At 47.6% G+C, this 14,875-nt stretch overlaps 1 protein-coding gene across 1 annotated transcript; it reads right to left on the minus strand.

The window, feature by feature from the left end:
- Positions 1-3,964: 3,964 nt before the first annotated feature.
- On the minus strand, positions 3,965-9,979 carry Rinl (Ras and Rab interactor like). Its single transcript, XM_004670433.3, has 11 exons — positions 9,924-9,979; positions 9,582-9,741; positions 7,785-7,887; positions 6,679-6,751; positions 6,530-6,594; positions 6,081-6,230; positions 5,589-5,993; positions 5,038-5,343; positions 4,731-4,862; positions 4,446-4,609; positions 3,965-4,362 (listed from the first exon to the last, which is right to left on the minus strand). The coding sequence occupies exons 1-11, from the start codon at positions 9,977-9,979 to the stop codon at positions 4,345-4,347; spliced, it is 1,632 nt and encodes a 543-aa protein (XP_004670490.2). The 3' UTR covers positions 3,965-4,344.
- Between the last annotated feature and the right edge of the window lie 4,896 nt (positions 9,980-14,875).

Consider the following 14,875-nt stretch of genomic DNA (forward strand, 5'->3'; position numbering starts at 1 on the left):
TATTCTTTTAAATATTTTATTTATTTGAGAGAGACAGGCAGAGAGAAAGAGTATGGGCGCAACAAACGACCTCCAGATATGTACCACTTTATGCATCTGGCCTTTTGTTTTGTTTTGTCTTGTGTTTTCAAGGTAGGGTCTCCCTGTAGCTCAGGCTGACCTGGAATTCACTATGTAGTCTCAGGGAGTTCTCAAACTTGTGGTGATCCTTCTAACTTTGCCTCCCGAGTGCTGGGATTAAAGGCATGCACCACCACGCCCAGCTTGACGTTTTTTTGTTTTTTTTTTTTAGTTTTTTATTTATTTATTTGAGAGCGACAGACACAGAGAGAAAGACAGATAGAGGAAGAGAAAGAGAACGGGCGCGCCAAGGCTTCCAGCCTCTGCAAACGAACTCCAGACGCATGCACCCCTTGTGCATCTGGCTAACGTGGGACCTGGGGAACTGAGCCTCGAACCGGGGTCCTTAGGCTTCACAGGCAAGCGCTTAACCGCTAAGCCATCTCTCCAGCCCACGTTTTTGTTTTTAAAATATTTTATTTTAATTTATTTATTTGAGTGAGAAAGAGATAGAGAATTGGTGTGCCAGGGCCTCTTGCCACTGCAAACTCCAGATACATGCACCACTTTGAGCATCTGGCATTACCTGGATACTGGGGAATCAAATCCAGGTCATCAGGCTTTTCAAACAAGTGCTTTTAACCACTGAGTAATATCTCCAGCCCCACTTTACTTATTTTTTTCTATTATGTAATACTTTTTTGTTTGTTTTTATTTGTTTCTAGATAGGGTCTCACTCTAGCTCAGGCTGACCTGGATGGAATTCACTATGTAGTGTCAGATTGGCATTAAACTCATGACAATCCTCCTACCTCTGCCTCCCAATTGTTGGGATTAAAGGTATGCACCATCACGCCTGGATTGTTTTTTTAATTTTTATTTACTTATTGGTTTTTCAAGGTAGGGTCTCACTCCAGCTCAGGCTCACCTGGACTTCACTCTGTAGTCTCAGGGTGACTTGAACTTCTGGTGATCCTCCTACCACTGCCTCTGGAGTGCTGGGATTAAAGGCATGCTATACCCAGCTTAATTTTATTTTACTGTTTGGTTTTTTCAAAGTAGGGTCTCACTATACCCAGGCTGACTTGGAATTCACTATGTACTCTCAGGCTAGCCTCCGACTCACAGTGATCCTCTTACCTCTGCCTCCCAAATGCTGGGATTAAAGGCATGCGCCACCATGCCCAGCTGTTAACTTTATTTTTATTTATTTATTTGAGAAATATAGAGAGAAAGAGGGAGAGGAGAGAGAGAATGGATACACCATGGCTTCCAGCCACTGCAGAGGAACTCCAGATGCATGTGTCACCTTGTGCATCTGGTTTACAAGGGTCCTGGAGAATTGAACCATGTTCCTTTGGCTTTGCAAGAAAGCTCCTTAACTACTAAGCCATTTCTCCATCCCCCTATGTTATGTTTATTTTTTTGTTGTTGTTGTTTATTTTTATTTATTTTTTTAAATAGTTTTTTATTAACAACTTCCATGATTATAAAAAAGACCCCATGGTAATACCCTCCCTCCTCCCACTTTCCCCTTTGAAACGCCATTCTCCATCATAACCCCTCCCCATCTCAATCAGTCTCTCTTTTTTTTTCTGAGGCAGGACATTATGTAGCCCAGGCTAGTCTCAAACTCAAGATCCTCAAATGCTATGACTACAGATATGCATCTACCACACCTGGCACAATGCCTTTGTTTGTTGCTGTTGAAGCAGAGTCTCACTCTAGCCCAGGCTGACCTGGAATTCACTCTGTAGCCCAGGCTGGCCCCAAACTCACAGTGATCCTACCTCAGCCTCCTGAATGCTGGGATTAAACATGTGTGTCACCACACTTGACTCTAGTGCATCTCCCTTTTCTTTCTTTCTTTCCTTCCTTCTTTCTTTCTTTTTATTTATTTTTTAAATAGTTTTGTGCTTTTGAAGTTTATCTTATTTCAGAGAGGGAGAGAGAAAGAGGCAGATAAAGAATGGGCATGTCAGGGCCTCCAGCCATTGCAGACCAAGTCCAGATGCATGCGCTCCTTTGTGCATCTCCCTTACATGGGTCCTGGGGAGTTGAACCTGAGACCTCTGGCTTTGCAGGCAAACACCCCAACCACTAAGCCATCTCTCCAGCCCTTTTCTTCTTCTTATTGAGTAGAAACTTTGTATGGTTTAGTGCATCTTTTTTTGTTTTGTTTTTTTTCAAGGTAGGGCTTTGCTCTAGCCCAGGCTAACCTGGAATTAATTCACTGTGTAGTCTCAGGATGGCCTTGAACTCACAGAGATTCTCCTGCCTTTGCCTCCCAAGTGCTGGGATTAAAGGTATATGCCACCACTACCGGCTCAGCTGCATCTATTTCTTTTCTTTTTTTAGAGACAGCTAGAGAGAGAATTGGTGCTCCAGGGCCTCCTCAGCCACTGTAATTGAACTCCAGACACTTGCACTAGTAGGCATATGCAACCTTGTGGTTGTGCATCTGGCTAATGAGGCTAATGTGGGATCTGGAGAGTAGAACATGGGTCCTTAGGCTTCGCAGGCAAGAGCCTTAACCACTAAGCCATCTCTCCAGCCCAAGTGCATCTATTTATTTAGAAAAAAATCCCCATATTTTTATTTTCATGCAGAGTGAGAGAGAGAAGAGAGACAGAGAATGAGCACACCAAGGCCTCCAGCAACTAAATATACTCCAGATACATGCACCATTTTGTGCATCTGGCTTTAGATGGATACTGGGAAATAGAACCTGTGTCATTAGTCTCAGGGTGGCCTCAAACTCACCAAGATCCTCCTACCTCTGCCACCCAAGTGCTGGGATTAAAGGTGTGCTCTATCCCACCCAGATTTTTTTTTTATTTTAGTTTTTTGAGGTAGGGTGTCACTCTAGCTCAGGCCCACCTGGAATTCACTATATAGTCTCAGGGTGGCTTCAAACTCACAGCTATCCTCCTACCTCTCTGCCACCTGAGTGTTGGAATTAAAGGCGTGCACCACCACGCCTGTCTTCCAGATCTTTTTTATATATTCAACACTAGAAAGCTAATAGTTTCTTATGGGTGCTATAGCAAATAAATACCATTTTGGTTGCTTAAGCCAGCAGAAATTTACTAGTTCACAGCTCCGGAGGCCAGAGGTCTGAAATCAGTGTCTTGGCCAGAAATCAAGAGTCAGTAGGGCCAGCCATCCTCTGGAGCTTTAGGAGAGAATCTGTTGCTGGCTTTTTTCAGTGTCTGGTGGTGGCAGCATTGTGTGGTTTGTGGCTGGGTCACTTCAGTGTGCAAAACCAACATTTTTTAATCTCTTTCTGTAGTCTTCACATCTCTTCCTGTTCATTCAAATCTCCATCTGCCTATCTCATGATTGCATTTGAAGCCTAGACAGACAATTCCCAGATACTCTCCCCACATTAAGATTCTTAACAACTACACAGTTTTTCCAAATAAGATAGCATACATGGATTGCAGAGTTTAGGGCACAGATATCCTTGGGGAGGCTGTTTATCAATCTCCTACAGAAAATTTGTTCAAACACCTACTGGTTTCCAGTGTTCGTGGTGACCTCAAACTCTTGGGGCTCAAGAGATCCTCCTGCTTCATCCTCCTGAATTCCTAGGACTACTGGCTCACACAACCCCCACCCCACACTCCTGCTTCCAAAGACCTTTGTTATTACACAGAGCCCAGAAAAACACAGGATAATATATTTCAGACCTTGATGTGATAGTCTCTCTAACGTCCCCTTCACAGGTCAGGAGGACTATTCACAGATATGGAGAATTAGAATGCAGAAATATTTTTTAAAAATAGTTTTATTTATTTATTTGCAAGTAGAGAAAGAGACAGAGAGAATGATGGGTGCACCAGTGCCTCTAGCTGCTGCAAACAAACTCCAGATGCGTGCACCACTTTGTGCATCTGGCTTTACAGGGGTAATGAGGAATTGAACCCTACTCAATAGGCAAGTGCCTTAACTGCTGAGCCATCTCTCCAGCCCTGCAGACATCTTTTGAAGGGGAGTTTGCTCTACAGAGAGTCAGGTGTGCTGGGAGACCCGTCACTGATGTGACGTCTGTGGGGGACCTGAAGGAGCAGAGGGCAGGAATACTGCATGTTAGGGAAGAGCGTGCCAAGAACAGTTGTTACAAAGGTCTGGAGGTGAGCTCTGCAACCTCCCTCCTTAGTGTCCCAGGTGCCTCCTAAGTCTTGCTTAAGCAGAGGGTTTTGAGAACTTTCCACCTGCAATTGGAGTTTGAAAGCTCTAATCATCACTGGTCCCCTACAGAGTTCCTACTGCCCATGGCTCCTAAAAGGGCAGGTCAGCCTGTGGGGAAGAGGACAGAAGTTGGGTCAGAGGGACAACAGGTTCTACCCTCCCTTATACCTGCATCCCAGATAAGCAGTCACCTGGTCTCTGGGCTGCTCCTGCTGGTGCAGTGTCCGCCTGCGGTGCCACTGTCGCAGGGAGGCACTTGCCTCAGAGCTGAGCCCCTGGGGCGCACGGGAGGCATCTGGCTGGTAGTGGGCAATGTGGTACAGTGCCCCAAACCACGTGGTCAGATAATACCCAGCTAGGGGAGAGGAGAGGTCAGCAAGGCTCTCTGGGCTTCCCTGAATACCTATCTTTCCTCCTGCTTGGGTTCATCCAGGGCACCCCGTATTGGTGTCAGCGTCCTGGTGGTGGATGCTCACCTTCTCCCTGCAGCTCTTCCGGATCCAAGAGTTCCATTAGAAACTCCACATCCAGCAGCGTCTCCCCGATGTGCGGACTCCAGATCAGCTCTTCGGTCAGCGCGGGCAGGAATGCGTCGGCCCCTAGGGGCTCTGGGGAAGCCGGAGGACGGGTCGTGAGGCTGGCTTGGGGATTCGGTCACCTTCCAAGCGATCCCCTGGACCGCCCAGGCTTCTACCCGCGCATGCCACTCCGTTCTTCACGAGCACGCAGCTCCCGCAGCCAACCCTGAGGCCGCGCCTCCCCCAGGACGCCAGTCGTGCCTACCTCGCTTCTCGCCGCGGGCCAAGCCGGAGTACACGTCGCTACTCGCCGCCAGCAGGAGCGCCACCTTGCGGCGAGGCGAGCACGCCGCGTGCAAGTGGGCGAGGCGCGAGTGGACGCGGCTGCGGAGCGCGGGGTCGGGGCTCTGCGGGCCCGGCGAGCTCGGGGGCCGCGCCCCTGCCCTCAGGGCCATTTGTCTCCGCCGCAGCAGCCTCAGTTCCGGGGCGCGGAGAGTTCGCAGTCTCCTCCACAGGGCTGGCTTCAGGGGCGCCAGCACCGCCTGGCACACGGCGGCTTCCACTGCAGAGCCTGTGAAGAGTGGGGTGTCTGAGAGCAGGACCCGGCGGCTTGCTGTCGGTTCCCAGATCCCGGCTACCCACAAGTGTGGACAGGGGTATGAACACTCCTGGGGTGGGGAGTCTGGCCTTTCATGTACGTGTTATGAAGAGTGCAACGAACCGTTCACTATGTAAGGAAGGGTGTGGAGGCGAACACGTGTAAGGCAAGTGATGAGACACTCGAGCCCGTGGGTGTTCCCACCCAATCCTCATTACCAAGGTCCTCCTCCTTATAGGGCATCCCAGGGGTCCTGCTTCCAAAGACGGCTCTGACATCTGGATCCTTTGCCAAGTAATCCTGGAGATCAGTAAGGAGGTGGCGCACATCCTGAAGCAGCTCCGTAGCAGGGTCCCCAGGTCTGTGGGGACCTCCAGAATTTGAAGTGAGGCGTGCCCGAATGCCCCGGTACTGCTTGGCTACATAGCTACACCGGGCCCTGGCCAGAGCCCGGACGTGAGCAGTGAGCATATCCTCCGGATCTTCTTCCTCATCTTTGTAGTCGCCCTTGTCCTCTTTCTCCTTCTCCTCCAAACTAGCCAGAGAAGGCCTAGGACGGTGGACTTCCTGGCCAAGTGGGCCTTCCACCCAGGAAACCCGGTGCGGGGTGGGCTTCCTGGGGACTGGATGTGAGGAGTGGGTTGGATTCCTTTTGACAGTGGCAGTCACTCCCTCAACCCTCAGGGAACCCAAGTCCCCACCAGGCTAACCTAGACTGGACTTCTGTAAAGTCTCTGGTGCTGTCTCTTGCGGGGTCAGCCTTGTCTCCCAGCTTCCATGTATGTCCAGGTAGAGCTTGTTCACCACAGACATCACCCTCCCTGAGGTGCCAAGATGGACTCGGTCAACGTGCAGAGGATCTGGGGGCCAGAAGTGAGAAGATACTCCAAGAATGCAAGGGGCACAAGGAGACTTGGTTCCCAGCTTTCCTCATTCAGGCCCAAGAACACAGTCTCCTACCATCCCCCAGCCCAGTACACACAACCTCCCATCTATTTTGTTAGACCCCAGGAGTCCAGGCAAAGTTTAGATACCCAGCTCACTCTGACCCTCAGATTTATCTTCCCTCAAACTCAATAATCTGGTTCTTCAAATCCAACCCTTTTGGACCAGAGGCCAGCAAGTTGACCTCTCCCTTCGTTGGAGACTTGTGCTTCACCTATGTCCTTGTCTCCAGGACTTGGAGTCAGAGATGGCAAGAGCAGTGTTCTGGGCAAAACATCCCTGAAAATAGATAAGGGGAGCCATGATGTGCATGGGGTGTTATAGGGGACCATCCCCATTACCCCTCTGGTGGATGACCTATACCTGCTGGCTGATAGGAAGGCCAAGAGGTGGGGCAAGTCTGGCATGCAGAGGTTGGAGAATTCCAGAGATACACCTAGGGGCAGGAGGCAAGGAATGAGGAAGAAAATTTGCAGTGGTCACAGCTGCCTCCTCTCCCCAGGGAATCTCATCCTTTTCCTGTACTGATCCCAGAGAAATTTACATCCCTTGGAGTTCCCATGGTTTCCTTTCTTGATGCTTGCTTCCCACTTAACCACATCAACTAGGATTCATCAAGGTTTCCCCCCACACACCCAAGGTAATGTCTCACTCTAGCAGTTAAGGCACTTGCCTGCAAAGCCAAAGGACCCAGGTTCGAATCCCTAGTACCCACATAAACCAGATGCACAGGGCTTTGTAGGCAAGCACCTTAACTGAAAAGCCATTTTAACAGCCCAAGCCTTGAATTTTCTATCCAAGACAGGTTACAAATTTCTACAGAGGCTTTGAAGGATGGAGACTAAACCAACCACTCAAAGAGCATTCATTCAGCTAGGCGCAGTGGCTCTCGCCTTTAATCCCAGCACTCAGGAGGCAGAGGTAGGAGGGCTTCCATGAATTCAAGGCCACCCTGAGACTACATAGTGAGTTTCAGGTCAGCCTGGGCTACAGTGAGACACTACCTCGAAAAAACAAAAATAAAAAATTTTTAAAAAAGCATTCATTCAGGAAGAACAAAAGCCAAGCCCAGTAGCTGGAACACACATAGCATGTTGGAGGAATAGAGAAGAAAAGTGTGACTGAACTGCAGTGAGCTGGGACTGGATTAGAGCACCTTCAGCCATGATGAGGAGCCTATTTGTATGCAAAGATGTTTCATATCCTTTGCAGGGTTTGGGGCAGGGCTATACAACATGGGTTAGTGTGTGAAAATGCCTATGTGCTATGTTTAGCATGGATTGCAAGGAAAGGGTGGTAGCAAGGAGGCCAGAGAAGAGACTATTGCAATTGTCTGAGTAAGAGGTGATGGAGGCTCAGACTGAGAGATGGAAAGAACAGGATTGCGGAGATTCAGGAGATAGCTGGGGACTAATGCTGACAGTTCTTGTTGACCCATGTGCTATGGAAACCTAGGGAAAGTGGCTTACCTCCAGGAAACTTCTGGATAAGGTACATGTTGACTTCTCCCAGTGAAGGTCCTGTCTTCAATACCAAGATCTGGTTAGGGTCATGTCCTAGAACCAGGAAACTCTGGGGGAGGGGGGAAGCAAAAGGCAGCTCAAAGGTATATGTAAGCAAAAAAAAAAGTATATGCAAATGTTTGTTTTGGTTTTATTTTTACTTTTTATTTTTTTCATTTTTTGAGATAGGGTCTCACTCTACCCCAGGCTGATCTGGATTCACTATGTAGACTCAAGCTGGCCTCAAACTCACAGCTATCCTCCTACCTCTGCCTCCCAAGTGCTGGGGTTAAAAGGCATGTGCCACCACACCCAGCCAAAAAAATCTTTTAATTTATTTGAGAGAGAGACAGACAGATAGATAGAATGGGTACACCAGAGCCTCTAGCCACTGCATACAAACTCCAGATGCATGTGCCACCTTGTGCATTTGGCTTTACATGGGTGCTAGGGAATCAAACCTGGGTCCTTTAGCTTTGCAAGCTAGTGCCTTAACCACTAAGCCAATGCTCCAGTCCTCTTCCTCTTTTTTTTTTTTTTTTTTTGAGGTAGGGTTTTTCTCTAGCCCAGGCTGACCTGGAATTCACTGTATTCTCAGGATGACCTCAACTCACCTACCTCTGCCTCCCAAGTGCTGGGATTAAAGGCGAGTGCCACCATGCCTAGCATTGCTGGAGTTCTTTCAGAAGGCATCTTTGTTTCTAAGCAGTGCTGGGGATTAAATCCAGGTCCTTCTGCCTACTAGGTAAAACAACTTTTTTTTTCTCCCCAGGTAAGGGTCTCTAGCCCAGGCTGACCTAGAATTCACTATGTAGTCTCAGACTGCCCTCGAACTCATAGTGATCCTTCTATCTCTGCCTCTTAAATGCTGGGATTAAAGGTGTGTGCCACCACACCCAGTCTCAAAAATTTATTTTATAAAATATTTTATTTAGAGCTAGAGAGATGGCTCAGCTGCTAAGGTGCTTGCCTAAAAAGCATAACAACCTGGATTCTATTCCTCAGTACCCATGTAAAGCCAGATGCACAAAGCAGTTCATGCGTTTGGAGATCATTGGCAGCAGCTGAAGGTCCTGGTATACTCATTCTCTCTCTTTCTCCTTGCAAAGAAAAAATAACTAATTTTATTTATTTGCAAGCAGAAGGAGGAAGAGAAAAAGAAACCCTAGGTATGCCGGGCCCTCTTACCACTGCAAATAAACTCCAGATACATGTACCCATTTGTGCATCTGGCTTACATGGGTCCTGGGGAATTGAACCCAGGCCATCAGGCTCTCTAGTCTAAGGTAAACATTTCTGTATACACTGGGGTTGCTAATCCAATAGGATATAGTACTTGAGACAGCCATCTTTTTTTTCTTTTCCTTACTTGAAAGACAGGCAGATAGAGAGAATGGGTACACAAACAGATGCCAGACGTATGCACTACCTTGTACATCTGGCTTATATGTGTCCTGGGGAGTCAAACCTGAGTCCTTAAGCTTTGCAGGCTTAACCATAAAGCAGTCTCTCCAGCCTGAGACAGCCATCTTTGCCACCACAAGGACAATGCTGTCCTGAGGCAGCAGTTGTGGTCTGCCAGACCCTGTTAGTTTTTCTCTCCAATTCGAATCCATGTTTCCTGAAAAATGTTGTAAGTGAGAGGATTGATGTGAGTTTGAGGCCACCCTGAGACTATAGTGAATTCCAGGTCAGCTTGGACTACAGTGAAACCCTACCTCGAAGAAAAAAGGTCAGAATGGGACCCCATTTGTGGGTACTCACCCCTAGTGGCCACAGCTCCACAAGTGCTTTAGCATGCTGAGCATCCAACTCTGGGACCTGCCACACCCCCTGTGTCCTCTGCAGGCAAAGAAGTGGTTCTGGGGTGCCAAGGACCCCTAGTAGAGTTTTGTCTGCTCCATCTGTGTGAGGTGGGACCAGCCTGTGATGCATAGGATCCAGGAGGTCAAAGGTAGCTACTGAAGTGGGGCCAAGGGTCAGGAAGGGACAGTATAGCAACAAAGGGTCAGAGATGAGATTTAGGGTTGGATGGAAGTGAGCATTGGATGAAAGGGGCTTCTGGTCTGGGGTTAGGAAAAGAGATTATCAACACAGCAGCCTCACCTCTCACCCTCAGCGGGGGCTGAAGAGACCGTGACCTCTGGCTGGGCCATCTTCATGATGTTGGAAACCAGTGAGCTATGGACTGGCCTCTGGCATGGAGGAAGACAAGACTCAAGGCTTCTCCAGCCTGAGGTTAATATTCCAAAAACTTATAACCAGGGGCCAGGGAGATGACTCAATGCGTGAGTTTGGATTATTAGAACCCATATAAATGCTAGGCATGATAGTGCACATGTAATCCCAGCAATTGGGAGGCAGACACAGATGGACATTATGGCTTACTGGGTAGCTAGCTAGTCTAAGTGAATCCGTGAGGTTCTAGGTTCAGTGAGAGATCTGCCTCTCACTGTGGAAGGGCTAGAGAGATGGGTCATTGGTTAAAAGTACTTCCTGTACAAGCATGAGGGCCTGAGAGTGACCTCTCAAGTTTGATTCCTAGGGCCCACATAAACAACTAGGCATGGTGACACACATCTATAACCCTAGTCCTATGGGGAGCAGAGAGCAATCCCCAGCTCACTGTGGGGACATGGAAGAGAAGGTATGAAAACTGCGAGCTCCAGGATCAGAGGACAACTTCCCGCATCCTTTGGGTATTGTCTACCTTTAATTTTTTTTTTTCAAGGTAGGGTTTCACTCTAGGCCAGGCTGACCTGGAATTCACTACAGAGTCTCAGGGTAGCCTTGAACTCACAGCAATCCTCCTACCTCTACCACGCCCAGCTTTTATCTATATTTTTTGAGACAGGATGTCTCACTGGTCTGGAACTTGCCAAGCAAGCTAGATTGGCTAGCAGGCAAGCCGCAGGGATCTGCTCATCTCTGCCTACCACTGGGATTATAAATGTGTGCCACCAGACCCTGTATGTTTTATACCCATTCTGCAGATCAAAATCAAGTCCTAGGCAAGAGAGATGGCTTAGCAGTTAAGGCGCTTGTCTGCAAAGCCTAAGGACTCAGGTTCAACTCCCCAGAACCCATGTAAGTCTGATGCACATGGTGGTGCATGCATCTGGAGGTCATTTGCAGTGGCTGGAGGCCTTGGCTACCCATTCTATCATAAATAAATATTTTAAAAAGTTTTAGCCGGGCGTGGTGGCGCACACCTTTAATCCTAGCACTTGGGAGGCAGAGGTAGGAGGATTGCCGTGGATTCGAGTCCGCCCTGAGACTCTATAGTGAATTCCAGGTCAGCCTGGGCAAGAGTGAGACCCTACCTCAAAAAACCAAAAAAAAAAAAAAAAGTTTTAAATCAAGTCATGCTTTCAAGGTAAGCACTTCACCAACAAAGTTATTTTTACCAGCACTTTCTTCCGTCTTTCCTCCCTTCTTTCTTTTGTTTTCTTACAGATCTCACTCTAGCCCAGGCTGGCCTTCAACTCTTGCCTCAGCCAAAAGTGCTGGAATTGTACATGTGAGCCATCATGCTGGCTCTGGAGAGTGATTCTTTAGTTGCTGGGTAGTTGATAATTTTGGGGATCCCAAAGAGAAAGACAGATGAGTCTTGGGGCAGGGAAGAAAGCATTGAACTCACAGTGATCCTCCCACCTCTGCCTCATGAATGCTGGGATTAAAGGTGTGTGCCACCATGCCCAGCAAGAAAGCATTCTTCATAACTGCTATTTCCCAGGTGCAAGGAACTATTCTAAGCACTTTGCATATGTGTCTGTAGCTATACAAGTGTGCACACTACCTGAATTAACAGCCCTGCCCAAACCTGGTGCAGAAAAATTCTTGGCCCACAGTAAGGACTCCATTTTCCAGGTGTAAATCAATGCCCTTTTTCTCCCTTCCCCAACAGCTCCCTTCCTCCCAACATTTGCTGATAAGAGTTCTAAGCACACACTAAAGTAAAAAGGATTTTCTGGGAAACATTCGTATGCCCACTACCAAGATTCTACTGTGGACAATTTGCTCTTACTTGCTTTATCACACATTTGTTCTTATATATCCATCCACCAGGTTCCAGCTCTTCCTCCCCTCCCCGCTAAGGTAGGGTCTCACTCTAGCCCAGGATGACCTGGAACTTACTCTGTAGGCCCAGGCTGGCCTTAACCTCACAATAATCCTCCTATCTCAGCCTTCCCAGTGCTGGGATTAAAAGTGTGTGTCCCCTTGGTTTCCCACCAGGAACAGATAGTAAGACCCTATTGCTGAACACTCCACATACTTGGTCTGCAAGGCCACTGAGAAATCCTGCTGGAACTGAGCTGATAACCTCCTCCATCTAGACCAGCTGACAGCTGAAAGAAGCCATTTTGCATGCAGTTCAATGGGAGAAAGAGAAAACACCAGTGAAGATACTCAACAGTGGACACTGCAAGCCTTATATTTGGCCAGCCAGGCCAAATGAGCCAATAGGTGCAATAGTGGCATGTCTGTCATGGTGGAAACCAACTGCCCTCTAATTGGACTGGAGGCCCACTCCATGGGAGGGAATACATCCCTGATACTGAAAACTTAAAACGGGGGGGTAGTCATGAGCCATAGGGGGGTAACATCTGCTGCTGTCTGGCTAAATGTATATGTTATGCTTATCAAACTATCCAGTAAGCACTTCTCTTAATGTTCATACTCTTATATTAATACTACTCTCACTTTTGGTAGAGAATCTTCTCTTTTCAGATGGCAGTGACCTTGGGACGACTCAGAAGGTATCATGGTGAAGGAAAGAAAGGACTGCAGTGCTCAATACTGCAGTATCTCTATCACACCTTCCAAGGCTCAGGGTCTAATGTGGAAGAGGTGGTGGAAAGAACTTAAGAGCCAAAGGAAGGGTAGGACTCCTTACAATGTGCTCCCTCCAAACACAAAATGGCCTGGATATCCATGACCTCACAGTGCCCAATACTACCTACATAAGACCATCATAAGGGGAGGAAAAGATCATGACATCAAAATAAAAGATAGACTGATTGAGATGGGGAGGGGATATGATGGCGAATGGAGTTTCCAAGGGGAAAGTAGGGGGTGGGAGGGTATTACCATGGGATTTTTTGTTTTGTTTTGTTTTTTTGTTTTTCGAGGTAGGGTCTCACTCTGGTCCAGGCTGACCTGGAATTAACTCTGTCATCTCAGGGTGGCCTTGAACTCACGGCAATCCTCCTACCTCTGCCTCCCTTGGCACATGCCTTTAATCCCAGCACTCGGGAAGCAGAGGTAGGAGGACTGATGTGAGTTCGAGGCTACCCTGAGACAACATAGTGAATTCCAGGTCAGCCTGGGCTAGAGTGAGACCCTACCTCGAAAAACCAAAACAGACAAACAAAAATTTGAAAAAAAATGACAATAAATAATTAAAGGCGTGTGGTACCAAACTGCAAAAAACTCCAACTCTTAACCAAGTACAAGTCCTACAAAAGGTAATCACTTTTGAATATTTTCCCTATAGCAGTCTCAGGTATAGGCAATATGGGTCTAGAAAGGGACAATTCATCCATTTATCCATTCATCCTTCCTTACATGCATCTATCCATGCAGTCTCCCTCCTTCCTAATTCTTTTTTAAAAAAATATTTTAGTTTTATTTATTTATTTGACAGAGAAAGAGAAAGAGGGAGGGAGACAGAGAGAGAGAGAGAGGGAGAGGGAGAGGGAGGGAGGGAGGGAAAAAGAGAATGGGCATGCCACAGCCTCTAGCCAATGCAAACTCCAGATGTGTGCACCCCCTTGAGCATCTGGCTAATGTGGGTCCTGGGAAATCGAACCTAGATCATTTGGCTTTGCAGGCAAATACCTTAACCACTAAGCCATCCCTCTAGCCCATTCTTTTTTTTTTTTTTTTAATATATTTTATTTTGGGCTGGAGAGATGGCTTAGCAGTTAAGCACTTGCCTGTGAAGCCTAAGGACCTCGGTTTGAGGCTCGATTCCCCAGGACCAACGTTAGGCAGATGCACAAGGGGGCGCATGCATCTGGAATTCGTCTGCAGCAGCTGGAAGCCCTAGCGCTCCCATTCTCTCTCTCTCTTCTTCTTTCTCTGTAGCTCTCAAATAAATAAATAAAAATAAACCAAAAAAATTTAAAAATATTTATAAAATATATATATATATATATATATATATATATATATATATATATATATATATATTTTATTTTTATTTACTTGAGAGAGAAAGAGAGAATGGGCACACCAAGGCCTCTAGCCACTGCAAACTCCAGATGCATGCACCACCTTGTGCATCTGGCTTACATGGGTCCTGGGGAATTGAACCAAGGTCCTTTCGAACCGAGGTCCTTGGCTTTTCATGCAAACGCCTTAACCGCTAAGCCATCCTTCCTTCCTAATTCTTCTACACAAATAACTGAATCTAGGCCCAGAATTAGGTGACAGTACACTGGGAAGAGGTTGATGAAGAGATAGGCCCTGTTCTGTGGGTTCTATTCCTATTGGGTATGCCTGTACAGGACAGATAATAAACAGCTATATAAATCAATTCCCTGTGACTGGAAGCCCTGGGTGTCAGGAGGGCAGGGGCAAATGCTCTCCAGGGGAGAATAGGAAGGAAGGAGTAAGGAGAGGAAGGCAGGTGGTCCACTCACCCTGAGACTATGGGAAGGGAGGAGGACATAAATGGAGCTAGGAATAGTTGCACAGAGGCAAGTGAAGGTGAACAACCCAGATGCTGGGTCCCTGGGGGCCCTACCTGCTTTCAAGGGGAGCCGGAGCAGCAGGAAGTGAAAGTATTCTCTAGAGAGGAAGTAGGGCAGGCAGGGGAAGAGGCGGGGCTGGGGGACTCTGATATCAACCTTCCTCCTTTGGAGGCCCTCTCACCTTTGGAAGAGGGGTCCTTCTCCACCCAACTCACTGCTTCTCCTAAGAATTTAGAACCACAGATGGTCTGGTGTCCTCCGTGGCCCAGGACCTGTCCCCCCTCCCCCCACCACACCCTCTTACAGCTGCCTTGAGTGCTCACAGAAGAAAGGAACAGAGACCACACAGCTTCTTATCAG

Source organism: Jaculus jaculus, chromosome 14, assembly GCF_020740685.1.
Source record: "Jaculus jaculus isolate mJacJac1 chromosome 14, mJacJac1.mat.Y.cur, whole genome shotgun sequence".
Lineage (NCBI taxonomy): Eukaryota > Metazoa > Chordata > Mammalia > Rodentia > Dipodidae > Jaculus > Jaculus jaculus.

Bases quoted from the DNA above. Each gene is read 5' to 3' on its own strand.
- Rinl (XM_004670433.3), bottom strand. From the start codon at position 9,979: ATGAAGATGGCCCAGCCAGAGGTCACGGTCTCTTCAGCCCCCGCTGAG. The intron at 6,231-6,529 runs GTGAAGCACAAG...TCTGGCCCCCAG, and splicing joins TCCTGGAGACAAGGACATAG to ATCCTCTGCACGTTGACCGA. The intron at 4,610-4,730 runs GTGAGCATCCAC...CCTCTCCCCTAG, and splicing joins GGAAGAGCTGCAGGGAGAAG to CTGGGTATTATCTGACCACG.